This window comes from Oryx dammah, unplaced genomic scaffold (assembly GCF_014754425.2).
Source record: "Oryx dammah isolate SB20612 unplaced genomic scaffold, SCBI_Odam_1.1 HiC_scaffold_18, whole genome shotgun sequence".
Lineage (NCBI taxonomy): Eukaryota > Metazoa > Chordata > Mammalia > Artiodactyla > Bovidae > Oryx > Oryx dammah.
The window spans coordinates 61,228,811-61,251,240 of record NW_024070202.1 but is presented as its reverse complement, the minus strand read 5'-3'; the positions used below and the strand labels follow the sequence as shown (position 1 = coordinate 61,251,240).

The 22,430-nt window shown below is 38.7% G+C and overlaps 1 protein-coding gene across 1 annotated transcript in view; it reads right to left on the bottom strand.

Annotated features, from left to right (window-relative positions):
* KIAA0895 (KIAA0895 ortholog) overlaps positions 1–21,941 on the bottom strand; it is a 42,431-nt gene extending 20,490 nt beyond the window's left edge. Inside the window, exon 1 of the mRNA XM_040260189.1 lies at positions 21,214–21,941. Within this exon, the coding sequence (XP_040116123.1) occupies positions 21,214–21,849 (636 nt within the window). The 5' untranslated portion in view covers positions 21,850–21,941. The remainder of the gene's footprint in view (positions 1–21,213) is intronic.
* Between the last annotated feature and the right edge of the window lie 489 nt (positions 21,942–22,430).

The following is a 22,430-nucleotide window of genomic DNA, read 5'->3' as shown; positions in this document are numbered from 1 at the left end:
CACATTTTTCTAATCCTAAAGAGTTTTCATTCATTTTCACAAGTTTTTACAAAACACTTATGTACATACTTCTTAGCACAGGATAAAGGGGCTCAAAGCACTGCACACCTGTCAATATCTAACAGGCTGAGTTCTTAGTTTCTCTTGGCTTCTCTAAGACCATCTGGTGGTTTTGCAGAACTCAGAAGGTATGTCTCCAGTCTAATCGCTAATATATAATTACCACTTGGATAAAGAAAAAAATATTTCCAATTTTTAAGAACACACAAAAGAATCAACTATTCGTCTGTGATGATCCTATAGAACTTGAAGTTCTCCTTTGGCAGGAAACAGTCTCAACATTACTAAAAATACTTTTTATCTATCATTCAGGGCAGGGTACTATCTACTTCTCATTCTTCATAAATTTTCACATGAAAATAATATGAATGTTGAGATCTTTTTCTCTAAACAGAAATATACAGAAAGAAAGACTAAGAAAAGTAAGAAAACTGGTAAAAAAATCACAGATGATCAGCATCTATGGGAAAGCCACCAAAAAGGTAAACATAAGGATGGAGAATGCTATTGGAAGACAAGGATGGAGAATGCTATTGAAAGATCTTCTGGGAAAAACATCTAGAAAATTCACATATATATCTTATATGAATGGTGACAGAAGCTAGAAAATTCAGACACCTGTTATATTAAGTCTAAAATTTCTAACTGTCGTCAGACTAGTAAAGAGATGAAAAGTACAAGCTCTAGAGTCACACGACCTGAGCTGCCATCCTGGCTCTGCCACCGTCTGGCTGTGTGACTCTGAGCAAGTTACTTATTACTAAGCCTCCTTATTAGTAAATGAGGATAACTACAATAATGTCTACTTCATGGTTCTGTTGCGGAAAACTACCAGCCTCTGTAAAGCACAGTGGCAGATACAAGTAGTCAATACATGGCAATTATTACGTCAGCACTGTAATCACCACCAGTCCGTCATCATTCTTTATGAGTGCCACCACTGTAGATGACAGGCTCAACACAAAGACTACAGTAAAGCTCAGGCACTACAAGTTATAACTGAACATATATATCCCCACTGGAAAATACATGTTACTAATGAACTAGGCATGAATCATCAAGTTATTGTAACAAGAAATGGCTTCAACAGGTCTGCCTGGCTTCTGTTCCCAGAGTTATTATGAAAAGCCTTGCATTTCAAATTATAGCATGTGTTCTCAGTAGTGTCAGACTCTTTGCAACCCATGGACTGAAGCCTGTCAAACTCATCTGTCCCTGGAATTGTCTAGACAAGAATACTAGAGTGGCTTGCCATTTCCTACTCCAGGGGATCTTCTAGACCCAGGGATTGAACCCACTTCTCCTGCACTAGCAGGAAGAATTCTTTACTACTGTGCCACCTGGGAAAACCTTGGTCCAAAAGCATTGGAATTGTCCTGGAAACTGGTTTCAACTTCAGAATTTTGCCTGCCTCCAAGATGCATGCACACTGAATCAGAATTTGCATTTTAACAACATTCCCCAGGTGATTCAGGAACACAGTAGAAAGCTAGAAAGGTCTCAGAGAATGGGAACACAGCAAATAACCCAGAGGCTAATTTACTTATCTGACAACCAGGATAATTAAAAGAACAAATTAGCATATAATTAAAAGCCCATTTTAGCAGATTAGCTAAGGTATTTGCATACACTGGTCTAAAGGTCACTGCTACTGCTGCTAAGTCAGTTGAGTCAGACTCTGTGAGACCCCATAGACAGAAGCCCACCAGGCTCCTCTGTCCCTGGGATTCTCCAGGCAAGAACACTGGAGTGGGTTGCCATTTCCTTCTCCAATGCGTGAAAGTGAAGTCGCTCAGTCGTGTCCGACTCATGGCGACCCCACGGACTGTAGGCTACGAGGCTCCTCTGTCCATGGGATTTCCCAGGCAAGAGCACTGGAGTGGGCTGCCATTGTCTAGTCATCATTGTATCAGAGTTAGAAGAAAGTGAGAAACTTTGCCTTAATTCCCTAAGAGACAGAAGTGGCACTTCTATATTGGACTTACATTTAGACCTAAAAAAAGCTAAAGAATTTTTTTTATTATAACTTGTGCTTGTAAGTTTTTAAAAGTATCTACTTAATTTAGGAAAAATTAGCTTTTCTAGCATATGCTTACTCAGTAGGAAAATGTTATTATCTGGTTACTATTACAGCAGATATAAAACAGTCTAAAGAATTTAGAAAAACTTAAATACAGGTGATCCTAGTCATCACCAACAAATGGTACTTAATAGACGGCTACTAAGAATTCACATACTAAGTATTCATTTATATTCATAATAGGGAACACAGATTTAATTGAAAATTTATCAAAAACAGAAGCAGAAGATATTAAGATAGGGGTGGCAAGAATACATAGAAGAACTGTACAAAAAAGATCTTCATGACCCAGATAATCATGATGGTGTGGTGTGATCACTCACCTAGAGCCAGACTTCCTGGAATGCAAAGTCAAGTGGGCCTTAGGAAACATCACTACAAACAAAGCTAATGGAGGTGATGGAATTCCAGTTGAGCCATTTCAAATCCTGAAAGAGGATGCTGTGAAAGTGCTGCACTCAATATACCAGCAAATTTGGAAAACTCAGCAGTGGCCACAGGACTGGAAAAGGTCAGTTTTCATTCCAATCCCAAAGAAAGGCAATGCCAAAGAATGCTCAAACTACCGCACAATTGCACTCATCTCACACGCTAGTAAAGTAATGCTCAAAATTTTCCAAGCCAGGCTTCAGCAGTACGTGAACCATGAACTTCAAGCTGCTTTTACAAAAGGCAGAGGAATCAGAGATCAAATTGCCAATATCTGCTGGATCATGGAAAAAGCAAGAGAGTTCCAGAAAAACATCTATTTTTGCTTTATTGACTATGCCAAAGCCTTTGACTGTGTGGATCACAATAAACTGTGGAAAATTCTGAAAGAGATGGGAATACCAGACCACCTGACCTGCCTCTTGAGAAATCCACATGCAGGTCAGGAAGCAACTGTTAGAACTACACATGGAACAACAGACTGGTTCCAAATAGGAAAAGGAGTCCGTCAAGGCTGTATATTGTCACCCTGCTTATTTAACTTCTATGCAGAGTACATCATAAGAAATGCTGGGCTGGAGGGAGCACAAGCTAGAATCAAGATTGCCGGGAGAAATATCAACAACCTTAGATATGGAGATGACACCACCCTTATGGCAGAAAATGAAGAACTAAAGAGCCTCTTGATGAAAGTGAAAGAGGAGAGTGAAAAAGTTGGCTTAAAGGTCAACATTCAGAAAACAAAGATCATGGCATCTGGTCCCACCACTTCATGGCAAATATGTGAGCAAACCGTGGAAACAGTGGCAGACTTTATTTTTCTGGGCTCCAAAATCACTGCAGATGGTGACTGCAGCCATAAAATTAAAAGACACTTACTCCTTGGAAGGAAAGTTATGACCAACTTAGACAGCATATTCAAAAGCAGAGACATTACTTTGCCAACAAAGGTCTGTCTAGCCAAGGCTATGGTTTTCCCAGTGGTCATGTATGGATGTGAGAGTTGGAGTCTCAAGAAAGCTGAGCGCCGAAGAATTGATGCTTTGGAACTGTGGTATTGGAGCAGACTCTTGAGAGTCCCTTGGATTGCAAGGAGATCTAACCAGTCCATTCTAAAGGAGATCAGTCCTGGGTGTTTACTGGAAGGACTGATGTTGAAGCTGAAACTCCCAATACTTTGGCCACCTGATGTGAAGAGCAGACTCATTTGAAAAGACCCTGATGCTGGGAAAGACTGAGGGCAGGAGGAGAAGGAGACGTCAGAGGATGAGATGGTTGGATGGCATCACCGACTCAATGGACATGGGTTTGGGTGGACTCTGGGAGCTGGTGATGGACAGAGAGGCCTGGCGTGCTGCAGTTCATGGGATCTCAGAGTCAGACACGACTGAGCGACTGAACTGATCCTGAAAAAGTACCCTAACAAATGTAAGATTAAAAAATTATATTGGCAGTTTAACAACACTGGGGAAACCTTGTTCCTATCAACTAACTATTACATACATCAAAGAAAGAATAAAAATAGTGGGAGCTTTTTTGGAGAACGGATGTAATTTTTCTCTCCAAATGCCATACAACAGCACATCATTTCTTTCACTGCATGACTACATGCACCAACATGGTAGCAACCCTACATGGGAGCCACACAGATGTTCCCAAAAGCTTAGCTGAATATGTCATATTCACTCATTCTTCATTGAAGTGTCCATCCTGTTGTCATCTCTAGAATTTTTTTTATTAGTTTTCAACTGGTCCAACCTAGACACATTTGTCAGTAATCACACAGATTTCTAATATCCTTCACTGACTTTCCAATCCATTTGCATTAGACTCCAAAATAGAGAGACAGTGGTTGGACAGGTGAATAAATTCAAGTTTTAAGAGACAAGTCAGCAGTGTTCAGTGGTTACTTCATCAGTGAGTATTTTTGTGTGACAAGAATTTCTGCTTCGTTATGCAACCTCCTACAGGCCACAAAGATTTTACAAGTATGATTTCAACTTTGGAAAAAAGAAAAGGCAATAAGCAATTTTAAAAGGCACAAAGAAGCCTGGAAGGATACACCCAAATACTACATGATATGATTTTCATCTTTGGGAAAGGGTAATATGCTACACTGATGTTTGTTTGCACTTTACAGGACTTGTTTAAATTGTTTACAATATGCAAAGGAAAAAATCATTTTTTCTAGTTTCCCTGAGGTATGGTTGACAAAAATTACATAATGATGTGTTTAAGGTATATAATGTGATGACTATATATACATACACACACACACTGTGGAATGACTACTACAATCAAATTGATTTACAAATCCATCACCTCACATATGCAGTGGGAACATCTAAGATCTTAGCAAATTTCAAGTATAAAATATATTATTATTACCTATAATCATTATGCTGTATTTTAGATACCCAGGACTTATTCCAAGTTTATAACTGAATTTTGGTACCCTTTGATCTACATCTTGCTACAGGTTTTTATTTTTTAAAACAGGAAAAAAAAAGTTCATCCTTTCCCCCTAGTGCTCAGAGAATCAATATCTATACCACTTTGAGAATCAAACTTTCACACACCTTCACATGGTTAATACTTTTAAGAGGCAATAAATTTCATGTCAAATCTCTCTTCTCCATTAATATCATTTAAGTTAATCAGAAAACTACATCTCCCAATATTATTTGATGGGAGATTCAAACAAGCATCAGGGAATTCCCCAATCACCACTTTCAATTTGTCATTCAGAATATCCCTTTCCTATCTTCAAATATATCGCCACCATTTCTTTAACTTCCAATGACATTCAAGTATTAAAAGGAAAAAAGTTCAAGTTAATTTAACCAATTTAAAACATAAATCACATATCTAATTTAAGATTTTTCACCTCCCCTAGGCAGGGCCTGGTCTGGGCCCTAAAGAACTTTCACTAGGAAAGGAAGGCATAATCAGTGATTTGAGTCCCCCTAATAAGAAGCACAAGCTGGAATCAAGATTGCCAGGAGAAATATCAATAACCTCAGATATGCAGATAACACCACCCTTATGGCAGAAAGTGAAGAGGAACTAAAAGCCTCTTGATGAAAGTGAAAGAGGAGAGCGAAAAATTTGGCTTAAAGCTCAACATTCAGAAAATGAAGATCATGGCATCTAGTCCCATCACTTCATGGCAAATAGATGGGGAAACAGTGGAAACAGTGTCAGACTTTATTTTTGGGGGCTCCAAAATCACTGCAGATGGTGACTGCAGCCATGAAATTAAAAGATGCTTACTCCTTGGAAGAAAAGTTATGACCAAACTAGATAGCATGTTGAAGAGCAGAGACATTCCTTTGCCAACAAAGGTCTGTCTAGTCAAGGCTATGGTTTTTCCAGTGGTCAGGTATGGATGTGAGAGTTGTACTGTGAAGAAGGCTGAGCACTGAAGAATTGATGCTTTTGAACTGTGGTGTTGGAGAAGACTCTTGAGAGTCCCTTGGACTGTAAGGAGGTCCAACCAGTCCATTCTAAAGGAGATCAGCCCTGGGTGTTCTTCGGAAGGAATGATGCTGAAGCTGAAACTCCAGTACTTTGGCCACCTCATGCGAAGAGTTGACTCATTGGAGAAGACTCTGATGCTGGGAGGGGTTGGGGGTAGGAGGAGAAGGGGACAACAGAGGATGAGATGGCTGGATGGCATCACTGACTCAATGGACGTGAGTTTGAGTGAACTCTGGGAGTTGGTGATGGACAGGGAGGCCTGGCGTGCTGCGATTCATGGGGTCGCAAAGAGTCGGAGACGACTGAGCCACTGAACTGAACTGAATCTCTCCCCCATTTCCCTTCAGCATATTGAATATTCAGTACTTTTAATATATTCTGTGGCTCAGCGGGTACAGAATCTGTCTGCAAATGTAGGTGACACTGGTGACGTGGGTTTGATCCCTGGGTCGGGAAGATCCCCTTGAAGTAGGAAATGGCAGCCCACTCCAGTATTCTTGCCTGGAAAATGCCCTGGACAGAGGAGCCTGGTGGGCTACAATCCATGGGGTCACAGAGAGTCGGACATGACTGAGTGACTGTGCTTTTTGTTTGTGTACTGAATATACTCAGTATATGAAAGAAAGAGTGAACAATTCCTGTATAACTGGTTCAGCTGTGGTCCTTCTCCCTTGACTATAATGCTAGGGCAGGCCTTTTATAGAAGGTGCCTCCACTGCACAGCTACTGACCAACTTCCTCCAACAGAATCTATCCAAGAAGTCCCCCTGAAGTGGACCACTACCAAAACAACTTTTACGAAATTTAAAAGCACAACAGACCTTAATCAAAAAATAAGAAAAAATTTCAAGGAAACAACCTAACCTGGCATGTAAAAGAAAATGACAAACATACAAAACCTAAAGTCAGCAGAAGGAAGGAAATAATAAAGGTTAGGGAGGGCTTCCCTGGTGGCTCAGATAGTAAACAACCTGCCTGCGATTCGGGAGACCCAGGTTTGTCCCCTGGGTCAGGAAGATCCCCTGGAGAAAGGAATGGCAACCCACTCCAGTATCCTTGCCTGGAGAATCCCATGGACAGAGGAGCCTGGTGGGCTACAGTCCATGAGGTCACAAAGAGTCGGACACGACTGAGTGACTAACACTTTCTTTCAAAATTCTAAAGGGAGGGGATAATGAGCTTTTAATAACAATGATAATAATGATAACCCCTCCTTCCTAGAAAATCATTATCATTCAGATAGCCCTTGCACTGGAAAACCAAAGTGGAAAACCAAAGCAACTTGACATGACTGAGCAACTGACACTTTCACTTTCTTCACACTCCCTAGTGGCTCTGCAGAGCCTGTGCTCTGCAACAAAAGCAGCCACCACAATGAGAAGGCCACGCACAGTGTAGGCCCCACCTGCCATAAATCAGAGAAAAGCCCGAGTGGCAATCAAGACCCAGCACAGACAAAATACATAAAATTAAAAAATAAAGATTAGGGAGGAAATAAAATAGATACTAAAAACAATAGAAAAAATCAACAAAACAAGAGCTGGTTCTTTAAAAGGGTAAACAAAATTAACCTGTAGCCAGAAGAAATGACAGAGTACCCAAACAAAATAAGAAATGAAAAAGGAGAAATCTTGAGTGATACTACAGAAATACAAAAAACCATAAAAGAATACTATGAACAATTACATGGCAACAAATTTGACAACCTGGAAGAAATGAACAACTTTCTAGAAACATACAGCCTGCCAAAACCGAATTAAGAAAAAGAATTTGAAGAGATGGATCACTAGAAGTGAAATGGAATCTGTAATCATAAAAAAAAGCTTCCTACAAATCAAAGTCCAGGACCAGATGACTTCACAGGTGAAGTCCACCAATCATACAAAAAAGAACTAATACCAGTTCTTCTCAAACTTTTCCAAAAGACTGAAGTGGAGGAACATTCCCAGAGACATTCTATGAGGCCATCATCACCCTGAACCAAGACCAGACAAAGACACCACCAAAAAAGAAAATTACAAGCCAGTATCTTCAGTGAATATAGATGCAAAACTTCTCAACAAATTAGCAAACCAAATCCCAACAACACATAAAAAAAGATCACACACCATGACCAAGTGGGATTCATCCCCAATTCACAAGGACGGTTCAGCATACCCAAAATCAACCACATTACACCACATTAACGAAAGTAAAAAACCACATGTATCTCAATAGATGTAGAAAAAGCACTTAACAAAATTCAACATCCATTCATGATAAAAACTCTTCCCAAAGCAGCAACAGCGGGAACATATCTCAACATAATAAAGCTCATTTATGACAAACCCACAGATAATACAATACTCAACAGTGAAAAGCTAGACGCCTTCCCACTAAAATCTGGAACAAGTTAAGGATTCCCACTCTCACCACTTCTCTTCAACATAGTATTGAAGGTCCTAGCAGCAATCGGACAAGAAAACGAAGGAAAGGGTATCCAAATTGGAAAGGAAAAGATAAAATTGTCACTATATACAGATGATATGATACCATAAATAGAAAACCCTAAGGACGCCACACAAAAACTAGGCAAAACATTCTCTGACATAAATCATACCAATATTTTCTTAGGTTAGTCTCCCAAGGAAATTGAAACAAAAGCAAAAATAAACAAATGGGACATAATCAAACTTACAAGCTTTTGCACAGTAAAGAAAACCATTTTTTAAAAAATGAAAAGATAACTTATGGAAGAAAAATTTGCAAATGATGCAACGGATGAGGTTGTAATCTTAAGATGTATAAATAATATCCCATACAACTCAGCAATAAAAAACCCAGTCGAAAAATGGGCAGATGACCTTAATAGACATTTCCCCAAAGAAGACATACAGATGGCCAGCAGGCACATAAAAAGATGCTCAACACCACTAATTATTAGAGAAAAGCAAATCAGTACAATGAGGTACCACCTCACACTGGTCAGAATGGTCATCATTTACAAGTCTACAAATAACAAATGTTGGAGGGGGTGTGAAGAAAAGGGAACCCTCCTATGCTGTTGGTGGGAATGTAAGTTGGTTCAGTCCAAGGAAAGAAGTATGGAGGTTCCTCAGAAAACTAAAAAAGAGAATTACCACATGATCTAGCAATCCCACTGCTGGGAATATAACTGGACAAAGCTATAATACAAAAAGATACATGCACCCCTATGTTCAGAGCAGCATGGTTCACAATAGCCAAAATATGGAAACAACTTAAATGTCCATCAACAGATGAATCGATAAAGATGGTGTGTTACATATATACAATGGAATACTACTGGGGCATAAAAAAGAACAATAATGTCATTTGTAGCAACACAGAAACAACTAGATTATCATACTAAGTGAAGTGAGTCAGAAAGAGAAAGACAAACAGCATATGGTGGTAGTGGTTTAGTCACTAAGTCGTGTCTGACTCTCTGTGGCCCCATGGACTATAGCCTGCCAGGCTCCTCTGTCCATGGGATTTCTCAGGCAAGAATACTGGAGTGGGTTGCCATCTCCTTCTCCAGGGAGAGACTGAACCGATGTCTCCTGCATTGCAGGCAGTCGCAGGTTCTTTAGCACTGAGCCATGTGGAAAGCCCCAAATTACATATGGTATCACTTATATGTGGAATCTAAAATGTAGAACAAATGAACCTATCTATAAAAGAGAAACAGACTCAGAGAAAACAGACTTGGGCTTGCCAAGGGGGAAGAAGGGTGAGAGAGAGGAGGGCCAGGAGTTTCAAGAAATGGTGCTGGGATAACTGGATATAAATAAAAGAATAAAATCGGACCCCTACCACATATCATATACAAAAATTAACTCAAAATGCATAAAGACATAAATGTTAGAGCTACACACAAAACTCTTAGAAGAAAGCATAGGCACACATTTCACGATCTTGTATTAGGCAGTGGTTTCTTAGATATGACACCAAAACATCAACTAACAAAACACGTAGTTGGACTTCATCCAAATTAAAAGCTTTTATGCTTCAAAGGTCACCATCAAGAAAGCAGAAAGACAACTCAGAGAATGGGAGAAAAGTTTACAACTTTCGTATCTGAAAATGACATATCTAAAATATATTAAGAATTCCTATAACTCAATAATAAAAATACAAATAATCCAATTTAAAAAGTGGGCAAAAGATCCAAACACAGTTCTCCAAAGAAGATATACAAATGACCAAGAAGCTCATGAAAAGATGCTCAACACCATTAGTCAGAGAAATACAAATTAAAACTACAATGATATATCACTTCACACCCACTAGAATAGCTATAAAAACAAAAACGAGTTGACCAAAAAAGAAGAAGAGAGTTGACAATGATGTGGAGAAACTGAAACTCATACACTGTTGGTGGGAATGTAAAATGATGCAGTCATTTTGGAAGAGTTTTCCTTAAAAGGTTAGACACAGAGTTCCCATATGACCCATTATATATGATCTCTGATCTCCTACCATATGACCAACTACCATATAATCTACTATTAATACTAGGTATATACCCAGGATGACCAAGATCATGTTCACACAAAAATCTGGACACAAATGTTCATCGCAGCGTGGTTCATAACAGCCAAAAGGTGGAAACAATCTAAATATCAGCTGATGAATGGACTAATACAATGAGATATATATTATCCAATAATAAAAAGTACTGAAACATGCTATGATACGGACTAATCTTGAAAACATGCTAAACATGCTAAGTAAATGAAGCCAGTCACAATGAACCATGTACTGTATGACTCCATTTATCTGAAATGTCTGGAACAGTTAAATCCATAAAAAGAAAAATAGACTGATGCTTGTCTAAGGGTGGGTAGGGGTGGAAGTGTTGGCGAGAAATGGTGAGTCACTTCTAATGAGTACAGGGTTTCCTTTTTCAGGTGATAAAATGTTCTCAAATTTGATAGTGATAATGACTACATAATCCTAAGCATATTGACAATCACTTAACTGTACACTTTAGATGGATTAACTACATGGCATGTGAATTATATTCATAAAGCCATCATTTAAAAAACAAATAGTAATCAAACAGCACAGTATAATATTTAAACCACTAATTCAGAAAATGAAAAATCTCTGTAGAAAACTTACAGCACTATCTCATATGATATAGCAAACTTTCTGAAAAATCTCAACACTGTTGAATGATCTACTTTTGGTTTACTTGCTGATTCTTTTGCTGTTTAGCAATTTGGAAATCTCACCATCAGTCAAAAGCCACTTCAACAGTCATGTGCTAAAAACCTATTTCCCTTTTCAAATGCAGCTGTCACTCAATGAAAAGCTATATACAACAGGGACACTAATACAATATAAGCCTTGCTGACACTGCGGAAAGACTAGAAGTCAAAAGATCTGGTTTTATGTTGGTGCCCTACCTTTTACTGACTGCGTGATCTTAGGTCTGTCATTTCACCTTTCCGGTTTAGTTTCTTCAACAGCAAAATGGAGATGAAAATCTCTGCCCTACTTACCTAGTAGGGTTGGTGTGAGGATGAAATTAGAGATAGACACAGAGACTAAAAGAGGGGAGGAAGAGAAAGAGAACTTGTTTTGTCATCTATTTCCCAAATGACTGTGGGCTTCCCAGGTGGCTAAGTGGTCAAGAACCTGTCTGCTGACGTGGTTTGATCCCCAGGTCTAGAAGATTTCCTGGAGGAGGAAATGGCAACCCACTCCAGTATTCTTGCCTGGGAAATTCCACGGACAGAGGGGCCTGGCAGGCTACAATCAATGAGATCCCAAAAGAATAGGACATGGCTTAGAGACTAAACTACAGAGGGAATAGAGGAGCATCCTTACATACACACTGCGCTGTCCCCCCAAAGAAACAAACGTGCCCAATGAACTTGACCCTGAGTCACAAATTTGGATCTACTGTTTGTAGAGTATTTCATTGAATTTCTAGCATACCATTAACAACATCTTTCATTCATTCATCTTTATGGTTACTTTCTTTCTGCCAATCCCTGCTTTTATGTTTATATTTTAGAATCTTTTAGAATCTAATTCCAAGCCTGACCATTAGACTGACAGAGATTACACTGAAATTGACATAGTTTAATAATACTCTGTTGGATGTATGAATAACATTTTGTGAAAACACAGAAAGGTAAACTACAGTGGGGCCCTAGAGGAAACAGATGATATTCCAGGTAAAGGGGGATAATATTGTCAAAAGCATACACAAAGCAAAGAAAGTGAAATACAGAGCTTTCAGGCTAGACAGGCACCAGGAAACTCATTTATTTAGTGCCAGGAACTAAATGAGATTGGAAATCTAAATGAGCTTTTCAATCTAAATGAGATTTTGATTTTGAGATTTTCAATGTCTGTGAGATTCTGGGAACAGTTGAAATAAACAAAATACACTTTTATAAAAGAGGTTCGTCTCGTGGTAAAGGCAAAAAAAGAAACTTAAGGATGATAACAGAGTGATACATTTCGTGACAGATAATCTGCACAAGATGCTGTGGGAGTCCAGAGTTGACTTTGGAAACCTAAGCCTGAGCGAGATCAGGAACCATGAAAGACCTGCAGGCCATGGTAAAAATTCTGGACTTCATCCTGAATTATGAGCAGCTCTGAAGTTTTGCAGGAAGGAGTGACACAATCAGATTTGTACCTTAGACACTGACAGTAGTGTGGAGAGCAGGAGAAACTGCATTTGCCAATAATTCAGTTTTCTGTAAGATAGATTGTTAAACTGTGACCAGATTATAATAAAAAGAAAAATATTTCGATAAATTATATTCTACATATGCAGAACCCAGGAAATAGATCCGAGACACTAAGTCTGCCTTAAATGAAGGAACAAGTGAAAGAACATAGAGGACAAAGAAAACCATCACCTACAGCCTTCCCCTCAGTCCCCTTCTGCCCCTTCTGTCTTCAGGGTTAGGGGAAGTTTGGATGTATACAATGTTAAGCGGGAGAGTGAGAGGGTAAATGCTACCAAGAGAAGATATTTGTAAACAGTACAAATTAGTACTGCAAACTCTTCTTTCACTACCTACAAGGAAGAAGTAGATATTCAAGCTGTTTTGGAGAAAAGAATTTGTTAAGATAAGAACCTGAGATTGCAGGTTAGGCAAGTTTTCAAAGGCACATCAATGAAGTGTTGTTTCAATGAGTCATCAAGGTCATACCTTCTTCTAAGGACACACAATCTGATTGGGGTGTTTCCATCTTTGTAAGAAAATCTTCGTTGATACTAGGTTAAGAAATGACCTTACGTCTCCAATCTAATACACAAAACTACTATGAGAGGTACTAAACTCAAAATAATCTTTTAACTTTAATGAATCTGGAAGGCGGCTTGTGATTTGCTCAACAAAAAACTGTGTCACCTAAGGAGAAGTATAGTTTAAAGAAGGCTTGCTTTTCCCTCCCCCTTTATAGTCTGGACAACTTGAGGTCTACCAACACAAAATACCTTAATACTAATACAATTAAAATATGACCTCAAAGAAATTTTATATCAAGACATATTATCAGTGAAGGTATTTGATTTCCAATGGTGTTATTTCTACCAAAAAAGGAAAATGAACACTTGTCTTGTTTTAGAACACAATGTCATTTTATGTATTATGCATGCATTTTAATCTAACAATAAATTACCTATTCCATTTTCACTATAAACTCCAAAAGCAAGACATTTTCTGAGGACCACATTTAAAAATATTTATGCTATGCCATCACTGGCTTCAAAACAGAGCTTATGTGTAATAGATCTGGTCAATCAGAGGTGGCAAACTGGCAACCCAAGGGATGACTGTGGCCCACAAACAGGGTTTCATTGGTTTGAACAACTTTTTTTTTTTCTCTTTAAATTAGTTGTCAACATTTACAAATTGGAAGACTTTGTATAAAATTCAAGTTATCTATCTTCTCTTACAATTTCTGAGGATATGATACACTAGACCCCAACTGCTATCTGGTTTCCGGTTGCCTACAGTGCCCAGACAACTCCCTGCAATCATTTATGATCCTTGCTCAGATCCTACACATGTGACTCTAGCTGTATAAAGTCTGCTAACCAGGAAGAAAAAACAATCAATTTATTTCCTAGCATAATGAAGCTGGGCTTCCCTGATAGCTCAGTTGGTAAAGGATCTGCCTGCAATGCAGGAGACCCAGTTTGATTCCTGGGTTGGGAAGTCCACTGGAGAATGGATAGGCTACCCACCCCAGTATTCCTGGGCTTCCCTTTTGGCTCAGCTGGTAAAGAATCTGCCTGCAATGCAGGAGACCTGGGTTTGATCTCTGAGTTGAGAAGATCCCCTGGAGAAGGGAAAGGCTATCCACTCCAGTATTCTGGCCTGGCGAATTCCATGGACTGTATAGTCCATGGGGTCAGTCCATGGGGTGGGTCGCAAAGAGTCGGACACAACTGAGCAACTTTCACTTCACTTCATAATGAAGTTGGTCCATCGAGATACTTATTTTGAATATTTGAACTCTATAAATGAAAACGCAATGGTATTCCACAGAATGTTAAGCATTATGTTATTTCAATGGAGGAAAAAAGTTAGTCAGAATTCTTTTCTCTAAATACCTCTGAGATTTTATGATAACTCTATCAAGCTACCTCTGATAGCATGGACCATTAACTTTCATTTATTTCAAGAACTATATTTAGGATACTCTAATTACATAAGCAGAACAGCTTTTTTTTTTCAGTTAGACAGATGTAGAATATATTAATACCAAGTAATATCCTAACTCTTAAATAATATGGTTATGATGGAAGTCGTCTTTTTGAGAGACATCAATACCTTTAAAAAATCAATTGTTTCTTGCAGCTTGCTTTCTCAACTGGTACTGTTTCACTCGTGGACATAGCTTTTTATAAGAATTCAAGTCTGTGTCACTCTTAATGTTTTGTCACTACCAATATGCCTGCACTTGGTAACACTATGACTTTGTGCTCAGTCTCCAAGCTGTTGGAACCCCTGTCTGCTCTGAGGTACACAGTTCCTTTCCTGATGACTACTCTCCTTTCCAGAAGGTGCCTTGTCTGTGCTTTCCCCTCAAGATGCTGCTGGACTTCTGGTGACAGGAGCTAATTTTACAATCCAGTAATGTTAAGTGTAATACCTTCCTACTAAGTTTCAGGTTCTCACATTTAAAATTTTTGCCCCCATACTACATACTCATGTAAACATGGTTGCCAGTAAGGAATTTACATTTTCCTAGAGATACGTTGTGAAGTTTAATGAAAAATTCATATGAATTTAATATAAAATATAGATTTGCTCACACCCTGATTTCCTTGGTTATTCTCTTCCTATTTCTGCTATTAGGCTACCTTCTCAGTAACCTTAGTTTAAAAAGCATTCTTTAGAATTGTCAAGTTGAACACACATTGTAGAAAGAAGAACTGCATTGAAATGGTTTTTTTCCACTAGGTTTTGCACTTAGAGAAACAAATCTCACTTACTTGTAAAGTTAATTTTAGCAAACCAAAATATTTGCCAATTATGGGTTGAGTTAATAAAGCACTGATACCGGAAGTAAAAGAATCTTCAGTTAACACAGCAGGCAGAAACTGAGCTTTTCTGTGATTAACACATGATGTGGAAAGACAGTTAAACATTTTAACAAAACGCATGACACAACTGAATACATAAGGACATGAAACGGAATCTTTAAGTGATTAGCCATAAAATTTTGTGGGCTGGAACTTAGGTGTGTGGTCCTAGAAAGGGCTCTCAAGGATCACTGAGTCCATTCCCCTCAATATATATATGAGGAAAATTAAGCAGAGACTGCAATGTTTACATGAGTATATAGTATGGATGCAAAAATTAAAAACGGAAACATTCTGCACCACAGTGTACAAGAAAAACTTCAGAGATCTGGTCTACCTCTCCTCTAGGAAGCAAGAGTCCTAAAAATCAATCATAAGTCAAAGAATACATTTTTAAAGAAGGTAATTCTTCAATTTCTTAATTACATTTGTATGTCTAATAAACCTCTTACTTAAGACAGTGATTCTTATAAATAGCTATAAGATCCATTTCACTATTGGCTAAAAGGGTTATGTTTCAAAATACTGAAAAGATTAACATTTATGGAGTGCTCTGATATGCTAAGATGGAAAGATGAAAGACATTTTACTGTATGTTTTTTACGTCATTTTTTTTTTTTTTTTACAAATATATCTACACATTTCTTCTAGTAATTACAAGCCCTTACCACCTGTTCTTCATTCATACTGCTGCTGCTAAGTCGCTTCAGTTGTGTCTGACTCTGTGCGACCCCATAGACGGCAGCCCACCAGGCTCCCCCATCCCTGGGATTCTCCAGGCGAGAACACTGGAGTGGGTTGCCATTTCCTTCTCCAATGCATGAAAGTGAAAAGTGAAAGGGAAGTCACTCAGTCGTGTCCGACTCTTTGCGACTCCATGGACCGCAGCCTACCAGGCTCCTCCGTCCATGGGTTTTCCAGGCAAGAGTACTGGAGTGGGGTGCCACTGCCTTCTCCGTCATTCATACTAACATTCTTCAATACTTAATCCCCCACCCCATCTTTTCTAACTGCATCTTCTCCTCCAGTGGTTACAAGATAAGATGCCTAGAACCAAATCAAAGGTTTCAAAGAGTTTTCTTCTTTATAAATCACTTCAGTGGATTATTTTCGCTTAGATGGTGGATGTTAAACATCACTTCCTTCTACAACCTCCACTTCCATTAATATGGATAATCAAAAACTGATTGATTGTATTTGCAAATAACAACTGTTTGTGGCTTTTTCTGTTGCTGTGTTTTCTACTTACTATGGCTAGTGTAGCACCATCACAGCAGGAAAGCTAAGATGACTGCCCTGATGAGAACTATCCGAGAAGGAGGGAGCAGGGAATAATCTTGCCATTTTAGCCAATCCATACCAATGTTTCCTTCCATTAATATGGATAATCAAAAACTGATTGTATTTGCAAATAACAATTATTTTGAAAAATGTAATGCCTTAGAAAAACAATGGATATACTACTTCACTGAAGACATTTTGAAAGTTCAATTATTTTGCTTCAGTTGAAAATAACTTAAATTTTATTTTAACCCTCTTGTCAATTCTCAGTTGTGTATACTTCACATGAAATAGAAAGGAAACAGAAGAAATGCAATGAGGACAGTGGTCAACAGGGAAAAGGTTTATATTGTGGGAGCTGCAGAATCCCATGGACAGAGGAGCCTGGCGAGCTACAGTCCTTAGGGCCAGGAAGAGTCAGACACAACTGAAGCGACTTAGCACTCACGCATGTGGGAGCTGTAAATGTTTCTGCTTTTTCCCTGGCAGAGTCAAAGGGGCATGGGGAGAGCAGTCAGTCATCTACAGTGCTATGACAGCCTCTGGGGGCACTCTGTACTTGCTTCTTCCAATTTACTCATTTATGCACCCAGGTTTAACCTTGCTATTCTTTCCAAGGCACTAAATAACGATATATTATGGAGTTGAGACCGCAGCTGTAGCTGGAAGATGGGGATGGGTGCCGAAACAGCAGAAGGTAAATACTCATCTTAAAGCTTCAAAAAATCAGCAACTAATAATCACTCTTTCACAGGTGGGCCCAAGCTCAGTTTGTAAATAGCATCCCCTGAAACTGTGCCATACAATGGTCCTTTACAAAGCTGTAAGAAGCCAGACCTTATAACTCACCAGGAGTCTCAAACTGACGACTATAGCCCACAGAGATGTTTTACTTGAGCAATACTGAGCTTTTTTTTTTTAGTATTGAGTTTTATATTCTTTTTTCTAAAATCTGAATGTAAATGCCCTAAAAAAAAAAAATTAACCTAAGCCCACTATTCCCTGTTTCTTATATCCTGTAAAGTCTGCAGGAAACCAGAAGTAACCTCAAAAGAATCCTTTCACAATGAAGTCACAGGATGCAATTAACTTCTCCAGCAACTGAGTTGTAAAGAACATGTAAAGACTGGTCTACTAATGAAACAGATTACACATTCAATGCCCAAGATTTTTTATCATAGGCTAGTCACATAAGCACCCCTATGCCTAGAAAATCTAAAATTCCAGGCTCCCAAAAGGAAAAGAGGTATTCAATAACATACTGTTTGTACATGAGGCATGGCAAGCTCCTCTTACCACTTAGGGAAAGTTTATTTCAGTATAGGAAACTGTTCAACAGTCAAGTTCCCAGACACTAGGCTCCAATTAATCTTGCAACAAAGGCTTTCTAACGATGGTAGTCTCAGGCCTATTCTCTTAACTCCTCTTACATATCTTTACCATTTCTTCCTTGACAGCCAGCGGGGTAGCCTCAGCCCAGGGTCTTTACCCAACACGCCAAAGCCTTCCTTCCCCCCCGCCCCCCATTTTCCAATCATTTATGATCCCCACTGCTCCAGCTTTACTAACAAGAATATAATTCAAACTTTAATTTATAAGCCAAACAAAAGTTAACTTATTTTGCCTATGTTATTAACTATCACTCGACCAATCAGGCCTTCCAGCTAACAGGATACTAGCCATGATCTACAATGAAATATGATTCCAGTTAGAGTGGGAAATCAGTGACTTAAGCTACCCACTGGCTTTATCATATAAACATATAATTTTCATTTGACTGCTGGACATACTGCCAAGGATTCCTATCATTGCCCTGAAGACTCTTCCCATCTTGTTCAATAATGTGCCGGGTGTGAAGCCATTATGGATTTGATACCTAGGTTTTCCAGGATGGTCAGCCACAAAGAAGTAAGGCAGAATGTACTGGCTGCCAGGTCACTGCTCGAATGTAAGAAGTAAGGCTTTACTTCTGACTCATTGGTGAGGAGACACCTGACCCTGCACAGCTTTCAGCATTTTCTCATCCCTGATCCCTTGCTCTTCCCTCAAAGGTCCACAACTTCAGAAAACAGACATTCTCAGCTTCTGACCCCCAACGGTTGAGGAGCTGAGAGGAGCTGAGACTCACAATGGCAGCCAGCAAGAGGCTAAGCAGAGTTCAGCAGGCTCCACGTGGAGTTATTTTCAAGTCCTGCAGCCCATGCTAGATGCTCTGAACCACCTAAAGGGCCCAAGTACCTCCTGAGGAACCTACTGCCTAGACTAGAAAAAAACTGAGTCCTGGAACTCCTTGACATTGACAGCGCAACCAATTAGGAATGAATAGAACCTGGGCACTACCTTGGTTCCACTATGGTAGACTTATCTGGCCTGGATTTACCATTGCTCTGCCAATCTGTGCACTAAAGAGGACCACAGTCACTGTCCAACAACAATACAGATTGCCTGCCTTGGAAAGATCCAGATCATGAAACTTACAAGACTACCAGCTAGGGGGTTGGCAAGGCCTCAAGGGTGGAGGCCAGAGACCAGTGGGCTAGTTTGGCCACCCTGACCCCTTTGAGGAGCACAATTCTAAGTCCTGAAACTAGGCCTGAAGCTTTAACTTCATAGCTGGGAAAGGGAAGGATGTATCATGTCAGAATTCATTCAGATGCTAAGTAGGAACTTAAGCATATTTTATGGGGGCCCTGTTCTGATGAATCTCCTTTATTAAAGTGGTTTGAAGTACATTTGGCTTTTGTTGTGATCATTCTTCCAAATGGTGGCATTTGAAGTATTTCACACCAGCCAGCTAGGATTGCTGGTCCTATTTAGAAGTCTCAAATGACCCATAAGATGTTGAAATTGGGCTAAAATAAAGATTGTAGGGCCAGAAACCAAGCACCATCAATTCTCAATCTTTGGAGCTGCTGATGCTTCCTAAGTCCCATCCAAGGACATGAAAGAGCATTCATTTTAACCTAACAGTGGGAAATCCCTTTACCAACTGGTAGGGCTTGCAGGAAGACTCCAAATTAAAGAATACTGATAAAGAAATCTCAGCCATCTCTTTTAGCATTAAGGGGGAAAAACACAATAGCAATTTTATATTGCTGTCAATTTTAAGGGAATGTAGTACACACTACTGTATGTAAAACAGATAACTAATAAAGACCTACTGTATAGCACAGGGATCTCTGCTCAATATTCTATAATAACCTATATGGGAAAAGAGTCTAAAAGAAAGTATATTCATGTATAACAGATATACTTTTCTATACACCTGAAAAAATACTGTAAATCAACTATACTCCAATTAAAAAGGGGGGGGAGGCACTTTCCTGAGCAACTAAAACAAAGAAAGAAAAAGCTTTAAAAGACTGGTCCGATTTCATATAATCTATAACAAACAATAAAAAAATTGCTGGCCACAAGTCCAAAGAACTTGCACTGCGGCAAAATGCTAAAACAAGGCATCTGCTAGAGACAAGTGGAATCATGCGGCTTCCTGGAGCCTACAGATTTTCAATCAGTGATGAAGCCAAGTTGAACCTAATGCATTATAAAAACCCTATACAAAGTTAATTTAACCAAATGTAGTCTGCTTTTAAGATCTTAGCTCTATGCCTTGAAGGTAAATATCAGCCAGTTTCTCAAAAACTTAAGCAGATTTTGAAGTTCATAAGACCTTAACACAAAAAACTATGTGCTAAATATCTAAATTGAGCAATTGGAAAGAGATGCTTTTATCATTTGCATCATGATTTGCAAACCCTGAAGGTAATTTTAAAAATTCCATTATTTTCTTCTTTAAGTGAATACTGAAATAGTTATTTGATGATTGTTAAAATTTTCAGTAAAGCATTAAAAAGTTCTTTGGCAAGTTTCAAGCCTCAGTCCCCAAAATGCCGTTTGGGGCCTAAGCAAGCTGTGCACATAATACAACAGGGAGAACCAGAGATATGCGTGCTCCATCTAATGCATTCAAAATCAAAAAGAAAACACAAACACCTGTATGTGGATTTATGAAAGGGCCACAAGTCTGTAAATCCCAAATGAAACGTTAAGAGTCAGAATCTGAAGCTTTTTCCTAATATAGTTGCTTCCTGACACAATGTTTACACAGTAGATTCTTTATAAATTTTGATTAGAGTGAAGTAATTTAAATATGGGTTGACACTCACCTAGAGATTTCTTGTCACATATTTATGTATCCTAGATGGCAGATAACTATAAATAATTGGAGTATTTTCGAACTTTTTTGGCTTTCTATAAGATGGCAAATAATTGTTTTCACTACATAAAGTGAAATCAAATGACCGAAGTAGCATTTTACCTGCTTAAGAAATCGATCAGATGCATTGCTGTGCTTGGCCAATACGCTTGGCAGAGAGGGATTAGCATACTCAAACTGAGGATTGTAGGTGTAGTCAGACTTGAAGAACCTCAGTTTTTCTTTCTCCAAGTTGGTGGGCTTTATAGCAGTCAGTATACAAAATTTCTTTCCAGAAAAATCATCTCCTTTTTCAAAACTTCTCGACAGCAGAGGCTGTGGCTTTGGCTTTGTAAGTGTGGAGAAAAGGTGTCGCTTCACCTTTCTTTCATTTTTGGGTTTCGGTGGCAGTACTACGGTGTTTCCTGAAACAGAAATATCATCTGTAAACTTTACAGGACTTGACACTGAACTGGTGACAAACACAGCAGGCTGCCTTTCTAGGCAGTACCAAGTACTACTGCTCATCACAGGCACTGGGGCTTTCATCTTGCGAAGGTCTTTACTACGTGAAGAGCTAGGAGATTTGCTGGGTTTTCTACATCTTTTGGAGCCGGTAGAGGAAGGCTGTTTTTGTGAATGATGCTTTTTCTCCTCTTTGCTCTGTAGTAGGACATTGTAACTACTGGTTCCAGTTGTGAAAATGTCCTTCAGTATTCCAGGAGATAAATGTGAAATGCTTCTTTTGCTGTCAATCATCAAGGACGCTTCTGCATTTAGAATGGACTTCTTAGCAAGCTCTTGCTCAGGCCAGTGAAGCTTTTCTGTGTTAATAAAATCAAAAGAAATAACAAAGATGCCAGATGAAGCAAATTGCTTATTATATAAAAAGCACCCTGAAGGGTCTTTAAACTTTCATAATTTTGCAACAATCTTTGGAAAACACATTTTAAATATTAAAATAACATATTATTAAATTTGGTCAGGCCAGACATGGTCACTTCTATAAGAATGTATATACACCAAATTGGCTGTAAAAATCCTTAGCGTCAAACCATTTAGATGATCAAAGTTTATTACAGATATGAGATAATATATACAAATAATCTGAATACTCAATTCTACCAAAGCATGTAGATTTTCATAGAAAGGATATACTCTAATGGTATTATCAATATCAAAGTAAAATCCAAGACAGTTTCAAAGCCAACAGAATCTTGAACTCTGACACTATATATAAAGATAGCCACAGTAAAAGAAGGACAACACTCCCTTATCTATATAAAAAACATTTTAAATTAAATAAATGATAAGTATACATTCAAGCATGTTTTAGTAAT